Source organism: Eschscholzia californica, unplaced genomic scaffold (genome assembly GCF_041429995.1).
Source record: "Eschscholzia californica isolate CP2 unplaced genomic scaffold, dmEscCali1.0.p SCAF_4, whole genome shotgun sequence".
In the NCBI taxonomy this organism is placed as follows: Eukaryota; Viridiplantae; Streptophyta; class Magnoliopsida; order Ranunculales; family Papaveraceae; genus Eschscholzia; species Eschscholzia californica.
The window spans coordinates 1,269,802-1,295,686 of record NW_028238461.1 but is presented as its reverse complement, the minus strand read 5'-3'; the positions used below and the strand labels follow the sequence as shown (position 1 = coordinate 1,295,686).

At 36.8% G+C, this 25,885-nt stretch overlaps 3 protein-coding genes and 1 long non-coding RNA gene across 5 annotated transcripts; 2 read left to right on the top strand and 2 right to left on the bottom strand.

Annotated features, from left to right (window-relative positions):
• Positions 1 to 5,170: 5,170 nt before the first annotated feature.
• Positions 5,171 to 10,665, top strand: LOC147541309 (xanthotoxin 5-hydroxylase CYP82C4-like). Its single transcript, XM_086637971.1, has 3 exons — positions 5,171 to 5,283; positions 5,938 to 7,047; positions 9,841 to 10,665. The coding sequence occupies exons 2-3, from the start codon at positions 5,971 to 5,973 to the stop codon at positions 10,465 to 10,467; spliced, it is 1,704 nt and encodes a 567-aa protein (XP_086494097.1). The 5' UTR covers positions 5,171 to 5,283; positions 5,938 to 5,970; the 3' UTR covers positions 10,468 to 10,665.
• Positions 10,666 to 11,828: 1,163 nt separating this feature from the next.
• LOC147541308 (demethylepipodophyllotoxin synthase-like) lies at positions 11,829 to 16,317 on the bottom strand. Of its 2 annotated transcripts, XM_086638210.1 has the most exons (4): positions 16,231 to 16,317; positions 16,031 to 16,105; positions 13,095 to 14,117; positions 11,829 to 12,619 (listed from the first exon to the last, which is right to left on the bottom strand). In XM_086638210.1, the coding sequence occupies exons 2-4, from the start codon at positions 16,046 to 16,048 to the stop codon at positions 11,981 to 11,983; spliced, it is 1,680 nt and encodes a 559-aa protein (XP_086494336.1). In that variant the 5' UTR covers positions 16,049 to 16,105; positions 16,231 to 16,317; the 3' UTR covers positions 11,829 to 11,980. The 2 variants fall into 2 exon arrangements, with proteins under 2 accessions (XP_086494336.1, XP_086494335.1); XM_086638209.1 differs by lacking the exons at positions 16,031 to 16,105; positions 16,231 to 16,317 and having other exon boundaries at positions 13,095 to 14,265.
• Positions 16,318 to 19,216: 2,899 nt separating this feature from the next.
• On the bottom strand, positions 19,217 to 20,096 carry LOC147541307 (uncharacterized). Its single transcript, XR_015223963.1, has 2 exons — positions 20,008 to 20,096; positions 19,217 to 19,574 (listed from the first exon to the last, which is right to left on the bottom strand). It is a non-coding gene; the product is annotated as an uncharacterized LOC147541307 (long non-coding RNA).
• A 3,164-nt stretch (positions 20,097 to 23,260) lies between these two features.
• Positions 23,261 to 24,436, top strand: LOC147541306 (uncharacterized). The gene has a single exon (XM_086632192.1). It carries the CDS (start codon positions 23,261 to 23,263, stop codon positions 24,434 to 24,436), a length of 1,176 nt encoding a protein of 391 aa, XP_086488318.1.
• Positions 24,437 to 25,885: the final 1,449 nt, after the last annotated feature.

Below are 25,885 nucleotides of genomic sequence, written 5' to 3'. Positions count from 1 at the left end.
TCTTTCAAGCTAAGAGCCTAATTCACTATTGGGCAACCAATCAACTATGGAGCAAGTCGACCCCTTTTAGCCAATACATTAGGAACTGGGATGCTTTATCTAGGCTATAAGCCTAATGTACCTATATTTTCTTGTCTTTTGTCTGTGTATTGGATGGTTAGCCATCTAGGCTTCTGCCATTGCATTGATTTTTCATTAATGATACTATTTTATCTTCTCCAAAAAAAAAAAGGATGGGTCTGAATAAAGTACTTGTAGTGAGTAGTGCAGAAGTAGCAAAAGAGTGTTTAACTAAAAACGATTTGGTTTTCATCGGTCGTCCACCTCGTATAGCCAGTTCACTACTCGGTTATAGTTACGCGATGTTCCCCTTTTCGCCTTATGGGACATACTATAACCAAATGCGAAAAGTAGTCACTCATGAGCTACTCTCAACTAGTACGGTTGAGTCTCTAAAACATGTGTGGAATTCTGAGATAAACAAAGCCATTCAAGAACTTCATCATAAAGTAGTATCAGTTGGAGGTGGTGGTCCTGTTTTAATAGAATTTAAGCATTGGTTTGCGGATTTAACGTTCAGAACTACTATTAAGTTGATCTGTGGGAAGCAGTACTTTGGTACTGATGGTGCTACTCCGGCGAGTATGACTATTAATGGAGGAGGAGATGATGATGAAGCTGGGAAGTTTCAAGAGGCCTTGAGAGAGTTCTTTTGTTTACTAGGAAAATTTAGGGTTTCTGATGTGATACCATTTCTAGGGTGGTTAGATTTTGGAACAGGTTATAAGGAAAAGAAAAATAGAATGTTCATTGATAGTTTAATGGAGGAATGGTTGGAAGAACACAAAATGAAGAGAAGATTACTAAATGAAGCAGATAAAAAAGAAAGTCGTATAGAGCAAGATTTCATGGATGTAATGATCTCGAAACTTGATGATCCTAACCTTCTATCCCATTACGATGCTGATACTATCAACAAAGCTACTTGCTTGGTATGTTCATATCCATCCTTGATATCATGATATTTCGTTGAATGTTGTCTTTTAATCTTCGACCAAATACTTTCACTTGATAGTTACTTGTGCATGACTCTAAACGAGTCCTACGGGTTAACCTCTATTACTATTTGTTTACCATAAGGTAAGATATTTTATGAAAAAAATCAAGTCGTTGAAACGGTAAAATATAAATACTAAAAGAAGAAATATACTACAAAAATGAAAGTTGAAAACATAAAAACAAGTAACTCCGTTTCATGAAATTCTATTTATCCCTCCCCCAGTCTTCCGTTGATGTGGCGACATACCACTTGAGTGTGGAGCAATTGGAGAGAGAATGTGAGAAAATATACTCCAGTGATATGTCGCCACAATCAGCGGAGGGCTTGGGGAGGGACCAAAATGGAAGGATAAATAGAATATTTGAATTCGAAATGACATGCATGTTTTACGTAAAAGGAATTTCTAGTTAAAAAGGGTCTCCATCAAACTAGGAAGGACTAACGAAACTTCCTTGTACACTCCCTCTAGTAAGATAATAGACATTTTAATTACAGAAATGATATTTGGAGCGAAAGATGAAAAGTGAGTGTGAAGCGACCCACTTAGGGGGAGACACGTGGTCACAACTCCGTTACTTTTCAAATTTTGGGAATATTGGGTTTGGTCCACGAAATCAGCGAGTTTATAGATACGTCCCTCTACACAGATTAGATCTGAACCGTTGAATCTATAAACGGTCCAGATCATATACGAAAAGTTGAGTAAAATGTGACTTCTTCGGTTCTCCCTCTCGGTAAATTCATCCTCATCAGAACACGATGACTCCTTCAGTCGTCAAGACAATGCAACAACAACATGAGAAAAAATCCAGATCTTAGGGGCGTGAGGGTAAAGGGGCTAAAGTTACCAGGAATGATGGAGTTGAAGGAGGAGATTTCAAAGAGGCTAAAGTTGGAAATGGGCTCTTTTGTTGTTAAGTATTTGGACGAAGATCACGAATGTTCTGATATTTCGAGATTGATGGGGGCCGGGACATGTTACCAGACTATAAAGAGAAGCTACAATCCTATGTTAGTGAAAAAACAAAACGAAGTATTGGTGTTCGGTTCAAATACCATTTTTATGTGATGGGGTTTAAAGTCGAGAGGTAATGAAGTGAAATCACGAAACGAGGTATTGGTGTTCTTCGGCATTACAAGGTCTTGCTTTTTAGCTTACTTCCCCCATTAAAGCTCAATGCTATACACCTAAAGAAACTGGTGATGATGAAAACCCATGGCTTTAGTTTTATTCTTTTAAATTTCTAGAGAGTGAAACAAAAAACATGAGTTCATTACTAATTCAAAATCAACAGAAAGAGAGTTAAAAAGTTAGAGATAGAAAGTGAGATACCAAATTTATTCATAAATTTCAGGTGAACCTAGAATTTGATTTTGAAAAATTGAAACATCAGGAAGAGAATTTGATTTTGAAAAAATCTGGTTTTTGATCGAATGAATTGACTAATTAAACCGTTGAGAGGGAGAGATGGCGAAGTCACTTTTCACTCAACTTTCGTATATGATCTGGACCGTTTATAGATTCAACGGTTCAGGTCTAATCTGTGTAGAGGGACGTATCTATAAACTCGCTGATTTCGTGGACCAAATCCAATATTCCCAAAATTTGAAAAGTAACGGAGTTGTGACCACGTGTCTCCTCTAAGTGGGTCGCTTCACACCCGCTTTTCATCTTTCGCTCCAAATATCATTTCTGTTTTAATTAGTCTTTTGATACTGTGAAAAAGATTGAAATACCCCTTGTCTTATCCTCCACATAAGCAAGAGAGTGTACCTAGGGGGTCCTATATCTTATCCTCCACATAAGCAAGAGAGTGTACCTAGGGGGTCCTATATCATTTTCCAACTAGGAAATATTCACTAAGCAAGAAAATTTTAGGTCCCTAGCAAACTAGGAAATATTATTTATAACTAAATTTATATTTATATTTTATATTACATTCCCTAGCTGTCACCATCACATTTATTACTAATAGAAATTTAAAATTCAATTACTGACTGGAAAGCCTCTTGTACATTTGGTCTTCATGACATAACATCACAAATATAACATTAAACTGGATATTTATATGTATGCAGACTTTGATTTTAGGGGGAAGTGATACAACAATGGTTAGTTTGGTTTGGGCCTTAACATTATTAATGAATCATCCACATGTGTTGAAAAAGGCGCAAGATGAACTTGATTTCCACGTTGGTCGTGAGAGACAGGTCGAAGAATCTGATATGAAAAACTTAGTATATCTCCACGCTGTAATGAAAGAAGCAATGAGACTAAATCCAGCAGGTACGTTATCGGCTCCACGTATGTCAACAAAGGACTGCACCGTATCAGGGTACCACATTCCTGCAGGAACCCATCTATTCATGAATACTTGGAAGATTCAACGCGACCCTAATACATGGGTTGAACCAACAGAGTTCAGACCAGAGAGATTTCTCACCACCCATAAGGATTTCGACCTTAAAGGGCAGAACTTTGAACTCCTTCCTTTCGGGTCAGGTAGAAGATCATGTGTTGGTGCTAACTTTGCTCTTCAAGTGATGCACCAGACTCTAGCTCGCTTGTTACATGGATTCGATCTCAAAACTCCATCAGATGAGCCCATCGATATGACAGGGTCTGCTGGCCTAATTAATATGAAAGCCACTCCACTCGAAGTTCTAGTAACCCCGCGCCTCTTCTCTATGTGAATTCTATGGGTAATTATATGCGTTTTTATCAACAGATCGAACTTGGATAAGAATAAAATTATCATATATATATAAGATAGTAGATTATGTTATCTTAAAACTACTGTGCTTGTTTGGGGATCTGTATGTTATGTTAAGTTTGCATCATATGTAATAACTGTTGCATTTTCGAGCTTTTATTTATATGTTGAAATATCACTTGTTGGTTTGGGTTATTATGTATTCTAAAGCTTTTAGAGGAATTCAAATATGTTTTTCACTTTGGGAGGTCTTTAATTAAGAAACATTTACTTAACTAGTTCTTTACAAATTCTAGCGTTGGAACATTATTTCTAACAGCCCTGCTGTTATGCTCCGCGCATTTTCTGACTGAATTCCGACCGGCTGATGTGCCGGGCATAGTGTCATTTTCCTATTTTTAATAAGTAGTATGTCATCGATATATACGACAAAAAAAAAAAAAAAATTGGTCGTCCCCACTAACTTTTTTTATATAAACGCAAGACTCTTCTACGTATCTCAGGAAACTTAATTAACTATTTGATTGCCTCATTAAAACAAAGATATTAGCTCTTGCTTGCTTACTTCACCAACCTATAGGAGTAGGAGGAGAAGAAAAAGCCAAGGGAGCGCTGGTAAGTCAGGTGGGGCAAGACTTTGGCAGGACGCCTATAGAGAGAAACCTGCTATTATATTGCATTTCGGCCGAGGGCTTTTAGCAGCACCATTGGAGAGATTGAAGATTCACATATTAAAATTGAAAAGATTTTATTAAAAATTCAGGCACATTTCTGTTGCCCCTCACATGCGTTTCTTACACGCAGGCTGAGAACACGATGAGTGTCCCGCAAGGGTCTCAAAGGCGGGCCCATAAAAAATTCCATTTGATCGGCCCTTCCATGGGGGCTTGGGGGGGCGGGTATATAGCTCGGGTGGGGTTATTTTTTATGGAGTCCAAGTCCTTCCATTATCTAGAGGCGTGTCGGGCGGGCTGTACAGGTGTCGGGCTTCAGACATGTGTTTTTTCAATCCGACTGGGGCGTCTTGGGCTACGTTTCGAGCTAAATTTCCAAACCTTACTCCTATTATTCTTGATGTTGCTTTCTTCTTCTATTGTTGCTCGACAATCGGTGGGAGCTCTGACAATAGTAAACCAACACCACCCTCTACTTGAACCTAGAAATTACTCCATTAACAAGTTAGATTTCTTCTTCCATTGAAGTTATTTTGAGTCTTTTTCAATCTTACTCATTGATTTTTTTCAATGGGTGAGATTGAAAGTCCAAATAACGTCAATTGTGGCCTCCTCCTTTTTTTAGAGAGGAAAACTAACTTTTCAGCAAATGGAAGATTATTGTTGACTTAATTTTGTCTTTTCCATTTGGGATGGATGGTTTCGACGGTTTCACTACACCAGCTGTTGTAGACATAAGATTCTTCACTCACAATTTATAGTATTTGAAATTCAGGATTTGCAAATTGAGAAGAAAAAAAAAAGGTTAAGAGAAGGAGAGATAGATCAATTAAAGGTAAGTTTTCTTCTACCATTTTCTTTCTAATTTCTTAACAATCTTGTGTGAAATTAACTAGGGGGTTTCTTTTGTTTAAAATGAGTTTTTCATCAATGGTAGGTAATCAACTCTATCATTCTCCATCTCTTTTTTTTTTTTTGGGACTTAGTTTAGTGAAAACTTGTTTCTCTATGTTACTTTTAGGAATATCTACATATGTAAACTCTAAACAAGTACTCATACTTTGTTGGTGAGAGTAATCAATTTCAGGACATGCATTAAAAAAAAAAGAGCAAAAGCTAAGTGTACAAAGAATTTTGTGAAAAAAATGAGAACCGTTTAGGGTTTGAATCATGTGCATGTCTCCGCTAGAGACATATATACTTAATATATATAATATACAGGGAAATGCTAAAATCAGAAAGGATTTTGACAAAAGAAGTTGTCCAGTTGATGTGACGGTTGTGATTTGAAACTTTGACTAAATCTGGGTCATTGAGAGATGAACATCACAACTGCCACATCAGCTGGGTAACTTATTTTGTCAAATCCTTTGTGATTGTAGCACTTCCGGTATGTATATACATATATAATTGTTTTTATTTTTGTTATATCGTAACTCTTTGACTTTGTTATAACTATGATACTCAATAATTTGTGTGATTTTTGCAGGCATTAGAGAGCAAAAAAGAGCTTCATATAAAGATGAATTTATCGAGCAAATTGACGAGTCCATTTGATCTTTTGTCTCATAACTTTTTGCAGTTCCTAAAACCCAATATGGTCGTTATTGGTATATGTGGTTTACTAGTTTACTTTTTACTACTAAATCTTCGAAGGCGAGTAGTAGCACCATCTCGTATGGTGAAAAACGAAAAAATTGAACCCCCGGAAGTGGCGAATGGGTGGCCTATTATCGGTCATCTTCACCATTTCATGTGTAAAAACAACAAGCTAATGCATGAAATATTTGGAGACATGGCTGATAAGTATGGACCAACCTTTACTTTAAGGATGGGTCTGAGTAAAGTACTTGTAGTGAGTAGTGCAGAAGTAGCAAAAGAGTGTTTAACTACAAACGATTTGGTTTTCATGGGTCGTCCACCTCGAATAGCCTCTTCACTCCTCGGTTATAATTATGCGATGTTCCCCTTTTCGCCTTATGGGACATACTATAACCAAATGCGAAAAATAGTCACCCATGAGCTTCTCTCAAATACTAGGGTTGAGTCTCTAAAACATGTGTGGAATTCTGAGATAAACAAAGCCATTCAAGAACTTTATCATAAAGTAGTATCAGTTGGAGGTGGTGATCCTGTTTTAATAGAAATGAAGCGTTGGTTTTCGGGTATAACGTTAAGAACTGCTGTTAAGTTGATATGTGGTAAGCAGTACTTTGGTGGTGGTGGTGCTACTCCGGCAAGTGTGACTAGTAATGGAGGAGATGATGTTGATGACGAAGCTGAGAAGTTACAAGACGCGTTGAGAGAGTTCTTTTGTTTACTAGGAAACTTTAGGGTTTCTGATGTGATACCATTTTTAAGGTGGTTAGATTTTGAAACAGGTTATAAGGAAAAAATTAAGAAAAATAGAATATTCATTGATAGTTTAATGGAGGAATGGTTGGAAGAACACAAGAGGAAGAGAAGATCACTAAGTGAAGCAGAGGGAAAAGAAAGTCGTATAGAACAAGATTTCATGGATGTGATGCTTTCGAAACTTGATGATCCTAACCTTCTGTCCCATTACGACGCTGATACTATCAACAAGGCTACTTGCTTGGTACGTATGTTCACACATCCTTGATATGTTGGTTTTCCATTCGATATTTGGTTGAATATATTTTTTTATCAGAGTATCTTCGACCAAATACTTTCACTGCATTGGTACTGGTTGGGACTCTAAACGAGTCCCCTTAATTCACCTTTATTATTTATACTTGTTTACAACAAGGTAAGATGTTTTATGAAAATAAAATTAAGTTGCTCAAATGGTAAGATATAAATACTAAAAAGAAAATTATAGTACAAAAATGAGATCTGAAAACATTATAACAAGTAATTTGAAAGGGTATTCATGTTTTTTTGTTTCTCTGGTTAGAAGTCGAGTGTACGATCTCTCTCTTCATGTCTAGATTGAGACAAAGTCTCGGATTGAAATAGAAAACTTCCTTTATAGGTTTTATAGAGAGATAAAGAATAAGTGAATACTGTCTTATCAGTAGTCCTTATTTCGGATTAACCGAGTTAGATAAAAACGACTTCCCTTTTAGAATTATGATGGTAAGTTTTGAAAGCAGGTGAACCTTGAGATGTATATATAAAAGGTATTAGGTTAGAAGCACAACATATTGGTCAAACAAGAGATGGTACTAAAGGTCCAAAATCAAGGCCCTAATAGTGCTAATGGTCAACCCATGCTCCAAAATGTATCAAAACTCCAAAAATATATTATAAACCCACATCTAGTCCAAATGAAGATCCCAATGCACCAAATCACATCTCTAGGCAAAAAGTTGCCCTTCTTCCAACTTTCGCCCTCTATATATACAAACTCATTTATATTCAACATGTCTAAAAGTTCAAAACCTAATCTTTTAATTGCTTAGAACATAAAGTGACTAACTAGTATGGATTGCACGCATTGTACAAACTACCAAATGCAATATACAAACATTGAATTAGAAATGCATTATATGTAAGATTAATACAAATTTATTTCTGTATCAACATTTCTAATAGTTTTTAACCTAATTTTTCATATGCTTAGAACCTAAAGTCATTGAATAGTATGAATTACACACTTAAAACTGCATTGTACAAACTACCACATACAATATACAAACATTGAATTAGAAACAGATTACTCATTTGAAAATGTATTGTACAAACTAACAGATGTAATATACAAACTACCAGATGCATTTACAAACTACCAGACGTATACAACTTTTGACTGAGAGTATTATAGACAAAGGACTAGAAACCTATAGATCTTTATGGGTGGACCTTAAACTGAATTTTCCCTAACTTTTGGACTTCTAACCCATGACCACTTTATATTAAGGGTTATTTCCCGCCTGGCCCCCTACTTTGTGACCAGCTTCCCGCCTGGCCCCCTACTTTGTGACCAGCTTCCCGCCTGGCCCCCTACTTTGTGACCAGCTTCCCGCCTGGCCCCCTACTTTGTGACCAGCTTCCCGCCTGGCCCCCTACTTTACGAGAAATACCCATATGGCCCCCTATTACCGTTAACTTTAACTTTCTGTCACTCTCTCTCCTCCATCTGTTTTTCTCTCTCTGCCATGTCACGCCACCTCATCTGTTAGGCCACCTCATCACCTTCTCCGGCAGAGGTCGCCGACCGGCCAAATTTCCGGCCGGCGACCTTCAAACTAAATTTTTTTTTTTTATCTCTCTCCTCTCTCTCTCTCTAAGAACTCCGGCGAAGGGTTCCTTCGCCGGAGTTCTTAGAGAGAGAGAGATAAATATTTTTTTTTTAGTTTGAAGGTCGCCGGCCGGAATTTTGGCCGGCCGGCGACCTCTGTCGGAGAAGGTGATGAGGTGGCCTAACAGATGAGGTGGCGTGACATGACAGAGAGAGAAAAAGAGATGGAAGAGAGAGAGTGACGGAAAGTTAAAGTTAACGGTAATAGGGGGCCATATGGGTATTTCTCGTAAAGTAGGGGGCCATGCGGGAAGCTGGTTACAAAGTAGGGGGCCATTAGGGAAATAACCCTTATATTAACTCTTTTATGTAGAAGAGTATTTCTAGCGAAATAGTAAGGTTGTTCTCTTGGACAATAGGAAGCAGGTATTGATCGAACTGTATATTGGATCATAATGAGAAACTATCAACAATCACAATTTTCTATAACTCGGCAACCAAGATATACCTAGGATTTTAGTTTATATAGCCACAAAAATCCTAGTCCTACTGCATCCGATATTTCGTGTCGAGGCTTACCTGTAGGCGGGTTTGCGGATCGGAAACCTGTTAGATATCAATACATATGCAAGACACTTTCAATAGATGAGGATCTAATGTGATCCTACCTTCTTCCCGAAGCAGGTGGGACGTAAGCTGTCTGATCCTTGCGGATCCAACCTCTAGAATCCTCCCACCAAGATCCCCATGGCAATCATCATGCGACATGTCCTCTTTACGTTTTAATCTTCGCTTAACCAATCTTGCCCAAACTTTAAACTTGAATTTATGATTGATTCGAAACGGGGTTCGAGTAATTTTTTACTCTAAATTTGAGAGCTCAACGAGAAGAACACATTGGCGCACTTTATTTCTACGTTTGACGAGTCAGGTACAGCCAAAATAGGCTTCGATCCCGACCTGTTTTACATAAAAGCTTTTTTAGCCAGAAATGGTCTCCCCAACCAAAGAAGAATTCACTACTCTTTTAAGGGTATTTTAAGACTAAGATATACATATGGACACCATCACATTTATTGATAGAAATTTGAAATTCCATTACATAATAGAAGGACGCGCCTATATTTATTATTCATGACATAACATCGGAAATATAACATTAAACTTGATATTTATATATGCATGCAGGCTCTGATTTTAGCGGGAAGTGACACAACAATGATTAGTTTGGTTTGGGCCTTAACATTACTAGTGAATCATCCGCATGTGCTGAAAAAGGCGCAAGATGAGCTCGATATGCATGTAGGTTGGGAGAGAAAGGTCGAAGAATCTGATATGAAAAACTTGGTATATCTTCAAGCTATAATGAAAGAAGCAATGAGACTAAATCCAGCAGGTACGTTATCGGCTCCGCGTATGTCAACAAAGGACTCTACAGTATCCGGGTACCACATTCCTGCAGGAACCCATCTATTCATAAATACTTGGAAGATTCAACGTGACCCTAATGTATGGGTTGAACCAACAGAGTTCAGACCAGAGAGATTTCTCACTACCCATAAGGATTTCGACCTCAAAGGGAAGAATTTTGAACTTCTCCCTTTCGGGTCGGGTAGAAGATCATGTATTGGTGCCACCCTCGCACTCAATGTGTTGCACCAAACTCTAGCTCGCCTGTTACATGGGTTCGACCTCAAAGCCCCATCAGATGTACCCATCGATATGACAGGGTCTCCTGGACTAACTAATATGAAAGCCACCCCACTGGAAGTTCTAGTCACCCCACGCCTCTTATCTAGTGAATTATATGCGTAGTTCTATGTGTTTTCATGGACCGATCAGACTTGGCTAAGATCTAAATTATTATACATATCAGAAAATAGATTATGATATGTTAAAACGGTTGTGCTTGTATGAGGATTTCTATTTTATATAATTGTCTGCTTAATATGTAATAATTGTTGCATTTTCGATCTCTTATTTATATATTGAAATGGGGACTTGTTGGTGCTAGATTATGATGTACTCTAGTTCTTTTAGAGGAATTCGAAAATGTATTTCGCCTCTCCAAGGTCTTTCATCGAGAAACATTTTCTTAACCAGTTCTTTATAGATTCTAGCATTGAAACTTTGTTTCCAATGAGTAGTAAGTCATTCACATACAAGGTCAAAAACTAAGTCGCTCTCACTTACTTTCTTCGAAACATAAGACTCTTCTTCGTTTCTCAAGAAACTTAACTATCTAATTCCCTTAATTTTCCACCTACCAGCAAGGACTTGCAAAGAAATCTTTCACAAGTATTTCGCCGTTAGCACAACCATCAATTTGACTAAAAATAATGAGAAGAATTAATTGAGAAAGTGTCCCATTTGCTGAATATTAGTTTATATAGCCACTAAAACCCTAATCCCACCAACATAACGCCTCTCCGACTCTCTCTCACTAAATCCGAAATACACGTGGATATGTTAACATTAATAACCGATATAAGCTCTGCTCCGCATGCCAGCTCTGTCTCGGAGACCAGCTCTGCCTCGGTAATCAGCTGTACTAAGGAGTCCAAAATTCCGCGCCGAAACCGAAGCGGGTTGGCATGTCGTAAATCGGGTTCAACATCAACCCATATTCAAGACACTTTCAATATATATAGATGTATGAACTTGTACATGGCGGATTAATAGGTTTCTGGTTGTTCAAGCTTTGAATCAAAGTAAGTTGGTCCAGTTAGTGTAGCTTCTGGTTTTGTTTGAAATAAATGTATATTGGAATGTATGTCTTGTATGGAAGGTTATGCTGGCATGACCGGTTCGATTTACCGATGAGACTCTGTCATATTTTAATCTCGTCTGTAAATTGTTGGGGCTCCAATCGCTATCATTTAGGTTATCTGGCTTAAACGGAACCCTAGGGTGCTATAAGAAAATTAAAGAGAAGCAAACATTGAGAGCATTGCCGCGAGCATCAAGCACCATTCGATCGGTTTGCAAGCAACCATGGTATGCTTCTACTTCATACAATGATGTTACTAGGAATTGGTAGGCTTGGATTAAGCTATAAGTCTCATGTAAGTTTTCGATCTCTTTGTTTTGTAGTACTAGGTTAGCCTCTTCGGCTGCTCTACCCTGTTTTGCTTATTAGTGAAACTACTCTGCCTTTTCCACCAAAGAAAATAATATACATAACCCCTACCACAATCAAACATTATCATTTATACCTTAAGCAAAGTCCTATCGACCTACACGAAGTGAAACATATCTAATAGAAAAACATTTTTTTTTTGGAAGAGGTAGAATATATAGTTCATTTTAAAGGAAACAACAACAAACCTCATTTTTCCTTATAAACATAAAGTTCTTCGGACAAGAGGCGAGGGGTAACCAGAACTTCTAGTGAGGTAGCTTTCACATTAGTTATTCCCGGAGTCTCTGTCATATCAATGGGTGTGTCATTTGGGGTTTTAAATTCGAACCCGTGTAACAACCGAGCTAGAGTGAGACGTAATACTTGAAGGGCAAAACTAGCACCAGGGCACGCTCTTCTACCAGACCCAAAAGGGAGGAGTTCATAATGTTGACCTTTAACGTCGAAGTCCTTATGAGTAGTTAGAAATCTCTCCGGTCTGAACTTTGATGGTTCAGTCCATACTTCAGGATTACGTTGAATCTTCCAAGTATTCACGAATAGATGAGTTCCTGCAGGGATGTGGTACCCCGCTACGGTGCAGTCTTTTGTTGATACGCGAGGTGCTGAAAGTGGACCGGGTGGATATAGTCTTAATGTTTCCTTGATTATAGCTTGAAGGTATACTAGATCTTTAATATCGGTTTCTTCCACCTGCCTTTCTCGGCCGACATGAATATCTAGCTCGTCTTGGGCCTTTTTCAACTCATGTGGATGTTTCATTAGCAAAGCTAAGGCCCAAACTAAACTGACCATGGTTGTGTCACTTCCCCCCAGGATCAAAGTCTGCACAAATAAATGAAAAATTAAAAAACTTGTTATAGTTTATTATTATTTTTTTTCATTTATTATTTTATATACTTTTCATTGACATTTGATTACTCAATTATGCTCAGCTTCATTCAATATTATAATCTCTTGTTGCGGCTGGAGCCAGGAAAAGAAAAGAAAGATAAGACTGAGTAATTAGCGGGTTAGACTCGTTAAACTTAAAAAAAATAAAAAATTCTATTCGTCCTTCCATTTGCTCCCTCCCTCAGCCCTCCGAATGATGTGGCGACGTCTCACTGCGTCTCACTTGAGCATATTTTCTCTCCATTTGCTCCACGCTCAAATAAAACTTCGTCACATCAGTCGGAGGGCTGGAGGGGGAGCAAATGGAGGGAGGAATATAATTTCTCAAAAAAAGAAGTATTTCTTCCCTTCATTAAAGGAACCATTGGAAGCAAAATTACTTGAATTAAGGGATAAATGAACGTACCAGACAAGTAGACTTGTTGATAGTATCAGCATCGAAATAGGTCAGAAGTTTAGGATCATTAAGTTTCGACATCATAACATCCATGAAATCTTGTTCAATAACACCATCTTTTTTCTCTGCTTCACTTAGTGATCTTCTCTTCCTTTTATGTTCTTCCAACCATTCCTCCATTAAACTATCCAGAAATATTCTGTTTTTCTCCATTTTTTCTTTGTAACCTGTTGGTAAATCTAACCACCCTAGAAATGGTATCACATCGGAAACCCTAAATTCTCCTAGTAAAGCAAAGAAATCTCTCAACCCTTTTTGAAACCTCCCAGCTTCATCATCTTCAGAAGCAATATCTCCATTACTTGTAATTGTTTCAGAAGCACTACCACCACCAAAGTATTGCTTCCCACAAATCACCTTAACAGTAGTTCGTAACGTTAAATCCGAAAACCATCGTTTCATTTCCAACGAAACAGGACTACCACCACCAACTAATACTACTTTCTTGTAAAGTTCTTGAATAGCTTTGTTTATCTCAGAACCCCACACATGCTTTAAAGACTCAACCCTACTGTTTGATAGAATCTCATGTGTCACTATTTTTCGCATTTGGACATAGTATGGTCCATAAGGAGCAATAGCAAACATTGCCGAACCATAGCCCATGAGATCAATGGCTATTCGAGGCGGTCTAGAGATAAAAGTCATATCATTTGTAGTTAAACACTCTTTAGCTACTTCTGCACCACTCACAACTAGTACTTTAGTTAGACCCATCCTTATAGTAAAGGCTGGCCCATACTTATCAGCCATAGCTCCAAATATTTCATGGACTAGTTTGTTTTTTCCACCCATGAAATGATGAAGATGACCGATAATTGGCCACCCACCCGCCACTTCCGGTGGTTCGTTCTTTCCGTATTTCGCCGTACGGGTATTACTAGAAGACGGTAACATCTGCCTTCTAAGGTTTAATAGTACATAGTAAATTAGTAAACCAAAGAGTCCAATGACCATAGTAGGTTTTGAGAACTGCAAAAAATGATGAGAAGAAAGATCAAGTGAACCCATAATTTTGGTAGAAAACATCAAACGAAAAACTGGAATATTGGAAGTGAATTCATCTATTTCCCTCATTAGCTTATTTATAAAGTTCCTAAGTTTGAATGCTAATCGAAAATGTTATGAGAAGATAAGCATAGATTAGCATGTCACTAATATCAAACTCTACTTGAAAATGACTAATAGGAAAAAAATAATATTATTGAGGAGAACTATATTCAACTTTTTTTTTTAATGAAATTGAATTATATTCAACTTGATGATCAAAATTTAGATTTGAAATTTGGTCAAAGGACAATTATAAGTTAATTTGTAACTATACACTAGATCTAGTTTTAATGTACACCCATATTTAAATACTTTTTGAGGAATTATCTATCATATGAGACATAGTCATACTAGGACGAAACTGGTTTTGTCCACTAGGTTTTTTTTAATGAAAACCAGACTCATTCTAATATTTAAATTTTACGTATACGTGAAAAGTGAAAACTCTTACTTTCACCCATGCTTTCAGATTGAGAACCGGACGCGATATATCGTTATAATAATTTCTAATACTTCATATTACATTAAGGCCTAGGTTATTCCTCAGTTATGTCTCATCTATTTATAAATAAGCTGTTATTTTTTTAATCGTATAGCATAGGGTTTTACAAGGGGGTGGGACACTGGGACGTCACAAAAACGACAAGACCCAAGTACCCAACCAGTTTAGAAGCAGTGCTTGTTTATTAATGGTTCGGAACGACACTGTACGACCAGATGGTCCCTACTGTAAAAGAGTTTGGCTACGCTAGCCCCATTAAGAACCAAAGAGAAGGCTTACTACGGAAAGTGAAGTGCAACGACACGCCAACAACCCTTGGCTCAAGTGGTAAGAGGTAAGTCTTCCAACTTAAAGGTCAAGGGTTCGAGGCACACGCTTACCAATTCAAAAAAAAAAAAAAAAAAAAAAAAAAAAAAAAAAAAAAAAAAAAACGACACGCAACAAAAAGTGAATCGCTTTGAATAGTTTGGCATGCTTCCCCGCATATGCCAAAGTCACTTCAATTACATTTAAGATTTGACATGATGAAATTATAGAACTTAAATAACCCCTTTAAATTTCAGAATTCAACCGTTTGATTGACTGATTCATCATATTTTTGTATATTGAAATGATAGTTCAAACATTTTTTTTGTCTTGCGTCCACAAGTAGAATTTAATAAAATCCAAGTGGGCAAAGCCCAACAACACCACAAATAGAATTTAATAAAATTCAAGTGGGCAAAGCCCAACAACAATTTATACACTTATTTATCGTTGCTATGGGGGGAGTACAACCAGACTTTTGTCATCTTGCCATACCACGACATGACCCATTTTATTGTCTTGCCAAATAATTTTGGCTTTTCATACACAGCCACCAAATTTTAACGGGCCTCGCGAACATGACGCGTTATATATATAGCATAAGACTATAAGAGCCTCGCGACATTGCATTAAAATTTAAAGCAAATTAACATCATTAATATATGCTTATCGTATACTAATATTACTACATGAAAAAAAAACTACTAATACTACTACGTGCATGGAGCAGAAACCAAACTAATAATCGGAACATTTGAACAAAATCATATGTTGAATCTATTTCTTCTCCATTATATCTTTTTTCTAATCTATCACCACAAACAAACGTCTTTTATGTCTTGAATTTTTCGTTCAACGAGTAGTATATCTCATTTCCGTAGCTAATTTTTTTTACTATGAGCAACAAAATATTGGTACTTATTTAGAATTCACATTTGTAAATATTCCTAAGAGTAACATATATAGACACAAGTGTTCATCAAATTAAGTCACAAAAAGAGAGATAGAGAATGATGAAGTTAATTACCATTGAGGAAAAACTCATTTCTTGAAATGAAGTTTTGTAGTCTCCAAGAATAGTTCTTGCAAAGAGATTGTTAGTCTGTGAAAATCAAACAAATAACTAATACTTTTTGAGTGCCAATGAGGAGTAGATTTAACAGAAGAAACCCCTAGATTCACAAGATTGTTAAGAAACAAGAAAGAAAATGGTAGAAGAAAATTTACCTTTGATTGATTTATTTCTCCTTGTCTTACCCTTTTCTCTTCCTCAGTTTTAATTTTTCGAAATGGTTCTCCCTAAGTTTCAAATATAAATTGTGAATGAATGAAGAATATTTGCAATTATATGGTTCTAATTGTACAACTAATATTCAGCAATTGGGACACCCATTCTATTAATTGTTTTTACTGTTTTTAGTCAAATTGAGGGCTGCTAATGGCAAATTACTTGTCGAAGATATCTGTGCGGGTCCTTGATGGTAGGTGGAAGGGAAATTAATTCAGTTATGTTTCCATTAATTACTCAGAATATAGTGATACACCGATCATAGTTGATAGTACTCCATAGAAATCTGCCTGAAATGTTATTAAATCTTTCTAATTTTAACAAGTAAACGTTTGCATCTTCGAGAACGCTGCTAAAAGTGCTTGGCTGAAGTGGTATAAGTTTCTCTTTAAGTGTCCCGCTAAAGTGTTGTAAGCGGCCCACCTCACTAACCCACGAGCCCTTTCTTTATCCTCTTTTATTTTTAATTGATTTCTCTGAGGAAAAATGAGAGGGAACAAGAAAATCTAGACATACTCTAGACATACATCCTATGTGACTTGCTTTGATTCATGTTTTTGATGATTCCAATGCACTGGACAACGAATCACAGCAAGCCACATAAGTTGTATGTCTGAATTTTCTTGTTCTCTATCATTTCTATTCTCGGGTGTGCGTGTGTGTGGGGGTGGGGGGGTTAACCACCAAAGGATTAGTCCCAAATGGCATGCTGGTAAAAGGTAGCTACACCTACATGAAGCACGCACCCGTCTGTTAAGTCCGAGTCTAGGTCGTACACTCATCAAATAGGTGCCACACTTACCTCATGGAAAGTAAATCCATCTGCCAATATGGGCACTATCGTGTTGGTAGGCGCTAACGTCGTACCATTCGCTCGGAGGACCACCATGTTCGACACGTACGTAACGTAGCAAAAATTCACTCATGAGATCACCGTCCTGTTTCTTTTTTTCTTTTTCTTTTGAAGGTCGCCGGGCAGAAAATTTTCTGGCCGGCGACTTTCTTTGGTGAAGACGATGAGGTGGCAAGAAGGTGAGGTGGCAGAGAGAGGTGATGAGATGGAGGAGAGAAGGTGATGACTAGTTAACGGTGTTATAACGGTAACTAAAAAAGAGGGGCATCTGAGTATTTTTGATAAAGTAGGGAGCTAGGCAGGAAACCAGTCACAAAGTTGGAGATATTTGGGAAATAACCCTAAATTATATACCTAACATTGATGGTGGATATATTGGGTAGTGGATATCTTTTTAATAATGGGTTTCCAAATAATGTTAATGGAAGGTGGGAAGTTGTGAGGGCAGGTGCCCCAACATGCCCCTTGATGATAAATAGCATTGATGGATCTTGAAAATATAGGTTAAGAAAATTCACCAAATTTCTTGTATATTTATTCTTTCTTTTAAAGTTTTACTTACTGGCAAGAAGTCTACCATCCTTCAAAATAATTATGTTTGCTAATTAGATGGATTGGGATGAATTTGTGAACAAGGTGTGAACGTTTACTTTATTGGCTTTTCTATTGAGGAATTAACTCGTTTAGACTCAATCACTTGTATATTTATTCTATCCTTTAAAGTTTTACTTGTGGCAAAAAGTCTACCGTCTTTTTAGGGCAATCAATTTTCAATTTTGCATCATAGCTCTAGTGAAGAGTTAACTCAAACCTCTATTTGTAGTTTGGGTTAAGGAGATATTTATAAAATCCACTTTCTATTTGGTTCAAAATTAATAAAATAAGGCGAGTCCCTAGATTTACCACAAAGAAAGGCTTTTCTATTGACTTTTAAACTCTTGTCCAGTATACAATTACATCCCCACAGTCCACAGATACGTTACTTTAGAAGAGAAATGGATCACCCAATATTGTCGATTCTAAAGTTTGGTCTTCAAATCTTTGATCCCTTTAATGATATTGTCAACATCTTCAAATCTCGTCTATCATACAATGTAGTATCAAGTTTTAATTGAGATTGTCGTTCATAGAAGTCACTATTGAGACATTCAATTCATGATGACATCTCCAATACAACACTCTTAAAACTTAAAAGTTACTACTTGCGTTTATTTCTTAGAGTCCATGGGTATATAGACCAAAATCATTTTCATAATAGGTATATAGACCAATCTTCCCAAAATATGGACATTTAGTCCTTTTACAATAAGGGCATAAATAACTCATACTTTATTGATAAATACCCTCCATGTCCCTCGTCTAAAAAATCCGGGGTTGTTAAATTTCGGAATGAATCCGGGAAGTTTCCCAAACCAGGGGGCGTGATTTGGGGGAGATATTTAAGTTTCAAACTGAAAAGATTTAATAGGAAGTAACGGATCAAGGATATTTTCCAAAACAGATTTTTCAAAACAGATTTGGAAAACGGATATTTTCCAAAACAGATTTTCTCTCTCATCCTTTCAGATTTGGAAACCAAATCTATATATCACTTTCTCTCACTTAATTTTCAGATTTGGAAAGAGTATATTTTCTGAGATCAATTAGCGTGATTTGGGGGTTAATATTCAAAACATATATATCAACTTTCTCTCACTTAACTTTCATTTTTTATACATACATAAACACACATCGAATACAAATTATGAAACAAGTTCGTAAATTATGTGTTATTTATGACGAGGAAACAATCATTTGTCATGTATACAACGTAATTTATCATATGCGTGTGTGTCATCCATTATGTACCATTGAATACTTAGATTATTTTCTGACATAAATTACTTGTTTTTTATGTCATGTTAGGAAATGTACCATTGAATCCATTATGTACCATTGAATACTTAGATTATCCATTATGTACCATAAATTATAGTAACTTGTTAGGAAATGTAAATATGAAATCATGTTTTTTATTATAAAGTATGTGATTTATCATAAATTATGTATACTGTATAGTAAATAACACAACCTTTGTACGACTGAAAGGAAATTTTATTGAACAGTAATCTGTGTTTTATTGTAAATGAAAAGAACATAGTAGACTAGGTAACTTAAAAACAAACTCCGTCAGAATGTTGCCCGAGCTCTCGATCCTTACTGTCTTTGGTCTTCCAGGTTTACGGCGAATCAAACATGGTAGTGTTTTTGACTCTTCATTAAATGTACATGGTTCATCGAAGTTAGGGGCAGGGTTTATATGTTCCTTGTAAGTCTTCACGTAAGACTCCGTTGTCCAAACAGGATCATAGAAACAATCTTCTTCATCGTAATTTATACTTCTATAGTTTATGTGATGATTCTGTAAGAAATTCCATCAGTGCTGGTTTACTACAAGAAAAAAAAAAACATATGTATTAGTTAAAAAAAATTATAATCAAATTTACATACATTAATAATGAAACATTTAATAAAAAACAAATGAGATGGATCATAAATAAGAGGTACAGATCAATAAATTATGTATAATGTATGGAAAAGTACAATTACTTATTAGGTTAAGAGAAGTTTTATATGCTTGTCATGGCCACTGTTCTGGTAAAAAAAAGGACGTGTAATGTTGGATAAATTTTTCATACTTTACGAACCTTTGATCATTAATACTATCATCTTACGTGAAATGTATGCAGATTGTATCAGAAAGTATGGTAATTTATCGTAACGTAACTGTAATTTTTATTCTGTTACAAGAATCAGAAAGGATAAACATCAAGATATTATTAGCAAATTTTATCAGAAAACATGAAAAGTTATCGTAAAGTACCTGTACTTTATATTCTGTTATAGGAATAAGTGTGGATAATCACAAAGATCAAGAACTGTACGGACAGATGATTCTGATCTGCAAAAAAAACAAAAAAAGAAGAGGATTTAACGTAGATCTGAAGAAATATACAATGAACATTGGAAGGAGAAATAACATACTAACATTGAACAAATCATTAAATAAGAAATAAACATCAAAGATCTTAAAGAGTTATGAAAGTTTTAGAGAGAGAAAATATAAATCTTCCATTCGAAGGTAGTTAAGATTACAGCAAAACAGATTCAAAGTTATTGAAATGGAAAACAAGAAAAGAAAGACCTAAATCAAGATTTGATGTTTTCAACGATTCTATATGAATCTTTTACCTATAAAGCAATAAAGATAAGATTTTAAACCTAAATAACTATGGCTAGAATAAAGAGATAAACAGTATAAAACCTAAATAACGATGGAGGTTTTGATGAAAGCTCTTGATTGAATATTAAACAATGGAATTTTTAACAGCTGGTGGTGAGATTAATTTATGTTTAATGAAGATTTCGTTTTTAGAGAGAGAGATGGAAAGTTACCGGATTTCAGTTACGGAATATTATCAACATAGTAGTTAGTTACAATTCAAACGTGATTGGAGAGAGAAAGTTGAGATAAAAATGGAAAAAATATCTTTAACAGTTTAGAATGTAAATCACGTTTTGATATTAAAGAAGGTTAATATAGGCATTAAATCTTTAATATGTATTATATGGATTTGTGTTTTCTCTCTAGATGAGACCAAAAGGACTAGATATCCATTTAAATTATTATTTAGGTTTTGAAATCCTTTTTAGGATTATAGAGGATTAAATCTCCTATTAGGACCCAATTTTTGGTCTATAGACTCAAAAATTATATTTCTTAGATGGGTAGTTTTATATTTAATATAAACAGGGCGACTTGAGAGCCTCAAGAGAAGTCTCAAACATTAAAGTTTCTTCTTAAAACATATTAGAACTAAATAATGCCACATCATTTTAAAATCCAAATTGAATTACTCGACTCAGTGAATCAAAAAATTCGGGTGATAGACGAAGGTGTTGGTCCATGGGTGCCTTGAGGGTCGTTGGAGATAAACCTTTTCTTTTTTTTGTAAAAAACTCAAAAATGCTAAGTGGCACTTAGTATTAGGGCCCAAATTCCATTAAAGAAAATAGGTAATGAGTCCATCTTCAATTTCTGTTTTCCCCTAATGCAAATACAAAAATGTATCACTGATGTGTTTATTATTTAGTGACGATGTAGATATATTATCGATCAACTTAATTTGTGTTGGGTAAAAAATAAGTTTGTTGTTTCAGATATCTAAGTTGCATAAAATCTACACCCCCACTACACAATCAACACATTAGTTGTGCATTTTTTTTACTTGTATTAAGCAAAAACAGAAAATAGACTTATAACCTATTTATTTTTTATTTTTTTTATTTTGGACCTATCGTCCACATACCCTTTGAACAACCCAATAACTTCAGTGACAATCATTTGAGCAAGAAAGATCAAACTAAGACTATGGTTACAAGTCTGAAAAATAGGTCTTAATAACACCATAAGTTCAAGGGAGATTTTACAGGCAATGCTTAAAGTTGTTAAAGACAAGCTTGCTAAAGGCAATCCCTAAAATAGTTAAAGGCAATGTGTGGATACGTGCAATGCCAATAAGTTAATGTTTGACCTAAACGGAATTTGACGCCGTTAGGTTGTCGCCGACCGGAGAATCACCGCTTGACAACCTTTATAAATAAATAAAATAAATCTTTATCTTGCTTTTCTTTTCTTCTCCGGCAAAAGTCGGTCGGAATTCGGCCGGCGACTTTAATTTTTTTGTTCTCTTCTTCTCTTATTCTCTCTTATCTCTCTACTCTACTCTCTCTCTCTAAACTCTCTGGCGAAAGCATTCCCCTTCATCGAAGGTGTAGTTTCCCAAAAACGAAGGTCTTGATTTGGCTACATCTCTTCTATCCTCAAAACCCAAAACACCTTTCCCAGAAAAGTAATCATCTCTCCATGGATTTCAAATCCCATCAAGATCTTCAACCCATCCAATGAACCCATCAAAACTCATCAATTCCTAAATCAAAACTCATCAAATTCTGCATCAAAACTCATCAATTCCTGCGCTTATGAAATCAGTAAAAACCCCAACGTCCGAATTGCCCTAATTAAACCATCAATCAGTCCTGATGGTGGTGTTTGGCTTGTAGGTCAACTTTTCCGAGCCATGATTGTTCGAATACCAGCTCACACATTCTTAGACGAATTGGAAGTTGAATATGATGCACAACATCATTATGTAGTCATAAAGCACGAATCTTTATTTACTTCAACAATCATAAGACATTTGTTCGATGAGTTTAAAGAGACAGTATAGAGAGAATAGAAGAAGAAGAAGAAAGAAAAAAAGTTGTCGCCGGAGTTGTTGGTCGAACTCTGGTCGTTGACTGTTGGCCGACAAAAAAAAGAAGGGTTATTTTCCTAATGGCCCCCAACTTTGTGACCAGTTTCCCGCCTGACCCCCTAAAATAGCGAAAATACCCATATGACCCCCTTTTTCCGTTATCTTTAACTGTCCGTTACTCTCACTCCTCCACCTCATTTCCTCTCTCTCTGCCAAGTCACCTACAATGCCACATCATCATCTTCTCCGGCAAGGGGTCGCCGGCCGGCCAAATTTTCGGCCGGCGACCTTCAAACTTAGAAAAAAAAAAAATTTATGTTTGAAGGTCGCCGGCCGGAATTTCCGGCCGGCGACCCCTTGTCGGAGAAGATGATGATGTGGCATTGTAGGTGACTTGGCAGAGAGAGGAAATGAGGTGGAGGAGTGAGAGTAACGGACAGTTAAAGATAACGGAAAAATGGGGCCATATGGGTATTTTAGCTAATTTAGGGGGTCAGGCGGGAAGCTGGTCACAAAGTTGGGGGCCATTAGGTAAATAACCCAAAAAAGAAAAAGAAAAGTTGTCCGCTGAACTCTAACCGTCAAGTCTTGGTTCCAGGAACGAAAAGATGAAGTGGGTGATACACCTATTAATTTAGGCATTGCCTCTAACTAATATTAGTCAACTTGTTTTGACCAAGTTTTAGGCAAAAAAACACATTGCCTTCAACAAATATGGGCATTGCCTATAAAATTTCCCCAAGTTCAATTGGTGAGATTAGTCTCTTTTCATCCTACTCTTCTTATTCTTCTCTTCTGTCTTATCACTATCTACCCATCATGGCTTCTTCCAGTGAACTTTTCTATCAACAATTCGCTGCCCTATCTACTGAAGACGTACCTCCGGCAATGGCGGAAGGAACTGATTTAGTTAGTTCCTTCGCCCAAAACAACAAAAGAGGGGTCCTCAAGTTTATGAGTTCTAGACGAATTGACATTAGTCAAGCAATGATGCGACTTGCTCGAGTCATAAATGGTCCGAACAAGTTCAATCTCACTGAATTACAGGATAATAAATTCCTTATTCGGTTTGAAACTTCTAGTGAACTAGGCTTGGCACTAGATAGTTCGCCTTGGACTATTGCAGAAGAACTAGTCATCCTGAAGGAATGTAATATTGATCTGGCTCCGGAGGAACACACTTTCGATTCGGCCAATTTTTGGGTCCAAATGCATGGAATTCCACTAGGTTTTCTCAATTCTGAAACGGTGAACAGATTGGCATCAAAGATTGGGAATTTTATCCCTACTACCCCGGCAGATGAAGCCCGCTGGAGTGCGTTTGGACGTGTAAAAGTTGAAATCAACCTTTTGGAGCGTTTTCCTACGGGAGTTTATCTTAAACTTTCGGAATACAAAATTATTCTTGTAGAATTACGTTTTGAACGCCTTCCCCGGTTTTGTGTTTCCTGTGGGAAAGTGGGACACTCGATGAAGTTCTGTCCTATTGTACTACGATTTAATGATTTGTTAAAATGGAATCTAAGTGACGAACAGCGTTCATTGGTTCAAAAGGCTATTCAGCCAAAGTATTCTGACTTGTTTCGAGTTCCTTTTTCTTCCAGGGGTCCAGGTAAAGCATTGGAATCGTTCAATACAATTTCCTCCACCATTGGAGTAGATCACAAAGGAAAGGGAGTCCTCCCTATACGTGAAGACACACCTAATGTTGCTCCTATTACAGACTCGTTTGGAGACCTCCTTGACCATCTTAATCATTCTAAGAGGTCAAAGGTTATCACAAATGAAGGAATGGTAAAAGGAATCAAAACAGGGACCTCCTCTTCTGCCGAGATTGAAGCTAATATTGACGATTCTCCTAAGGATAATGTTGACCACCATAACCCGATGATACCGGATCGTATCAAGAGGAATTTCAAAAGAACATCAAGATTAAGTATTCCTGACTCATCCACTGAAAGGGCCACGGCACCCGTAATGCCGAAAACATCATGAGTTGTTTTGCTTGGAATTGTCGGGGATTAGGGAACACCCCGACAAAGAATACATTATACCAGTTCCTTAGGTCTATCCGTCCCTCTTTGGTTTTTTTATCTGAGACTCGCATTTCCTCTTCTAGTAATATCCCTCTTCTTGCTAATTTTGGTCTTACTAATTTTCTCCCTGTTTTTTCTAGTGGACGTAGTGGAGGTCTTCTCTTATATTGGAGTGATGATATGTCTGTAAATGTTAATTTTACCTCTAATAATCTTATTCATATTACTATCTCTAATTTTCATAACTCCCCAACGTGGGATCTACTATGTATCTACGGTCCTCCTCGAGTGACTGATCGTCGTACCTTTTGGCACGATCTATTGCCCCTAGTTATTAATAATAATAATCCTGTTTGCTGTATTGGTGACCTAAATAATATCATTTCTCCATCGGAAAAATGGGGTGGGAGTTCGAATACTCCTTTTACTCAGACTTTCAAGGACTTTGTGACTCAATCGGGCCTTATAGATATTGGGTTTAATGGCCCGGCATTCACCTGGACTAATGGTAGATCTTCTTTTCATTTAACGCGTGAGCGTTTAGACAGGACCCTTTGTTCCCATTCCTGGCTTTTAGACCATCCGTTCTCAGGGCTCTTTCACCTCCCTAGATACAATAGCGACCATGCCCCCATATTACTTAAATTTCATGTCGAAGGTAAAATTTTGAATACTATTTCTAGATATGAAACCTTTTGGACTAAGCATGATCAGTTTTTGGATACTATGAAGCATAACTGGGAGGAAACTACTGGCCCTTTTCATGAAAGAGTCTGCCTAGTTAAGAGTGGTCTTACTAATTGGAGTAAAAAGGCTTTCGGAGTTCTCTCTAATAGACTAAACATACTTCGGAAGCGTTTACTTGACATACAGTCCTTCCCTCCTACAGACGACTCTCTGGCTATAGAAAGTGAGCTTCAAGAACAATTACTTTTTTTGGAGGATGTCCATCGGACAAAACTAGAACAAAGGTCTAAACAACATTGGACCCACAATGGTGATAGGAATACAAAAGCGTTTCATAGATCGATGTCAAACCGTAGAGTAAAAAATAGAATCACCCAGCTAAAGTTATCTAATGGTAATGTTTCAATTAATGAGCAAGAAATAACTAATGAATTGATTTCTTTTTTTCAGAATTTATTTCAAGCAGAGTCAGTGACCCAAGCTCCAATTGAGATTTTAAATGCATACCACGTGATCCCGGACACTGAAATGGGCTACATCTCAAGGGTGCCTGATTATGAGGAAATTAAGGAAGTAGTAATGAAAATGGGATCTATCAAGAGTCCTGGTCCAGATGGTTTGCCGGTTCACTTTTATCAACATTGCTGGGACGTTATAGGACCGGACCTTGTTTCGTATATTCAGGAAGTATTTTCTTCGGGACAGATAGATCCGGCTATAA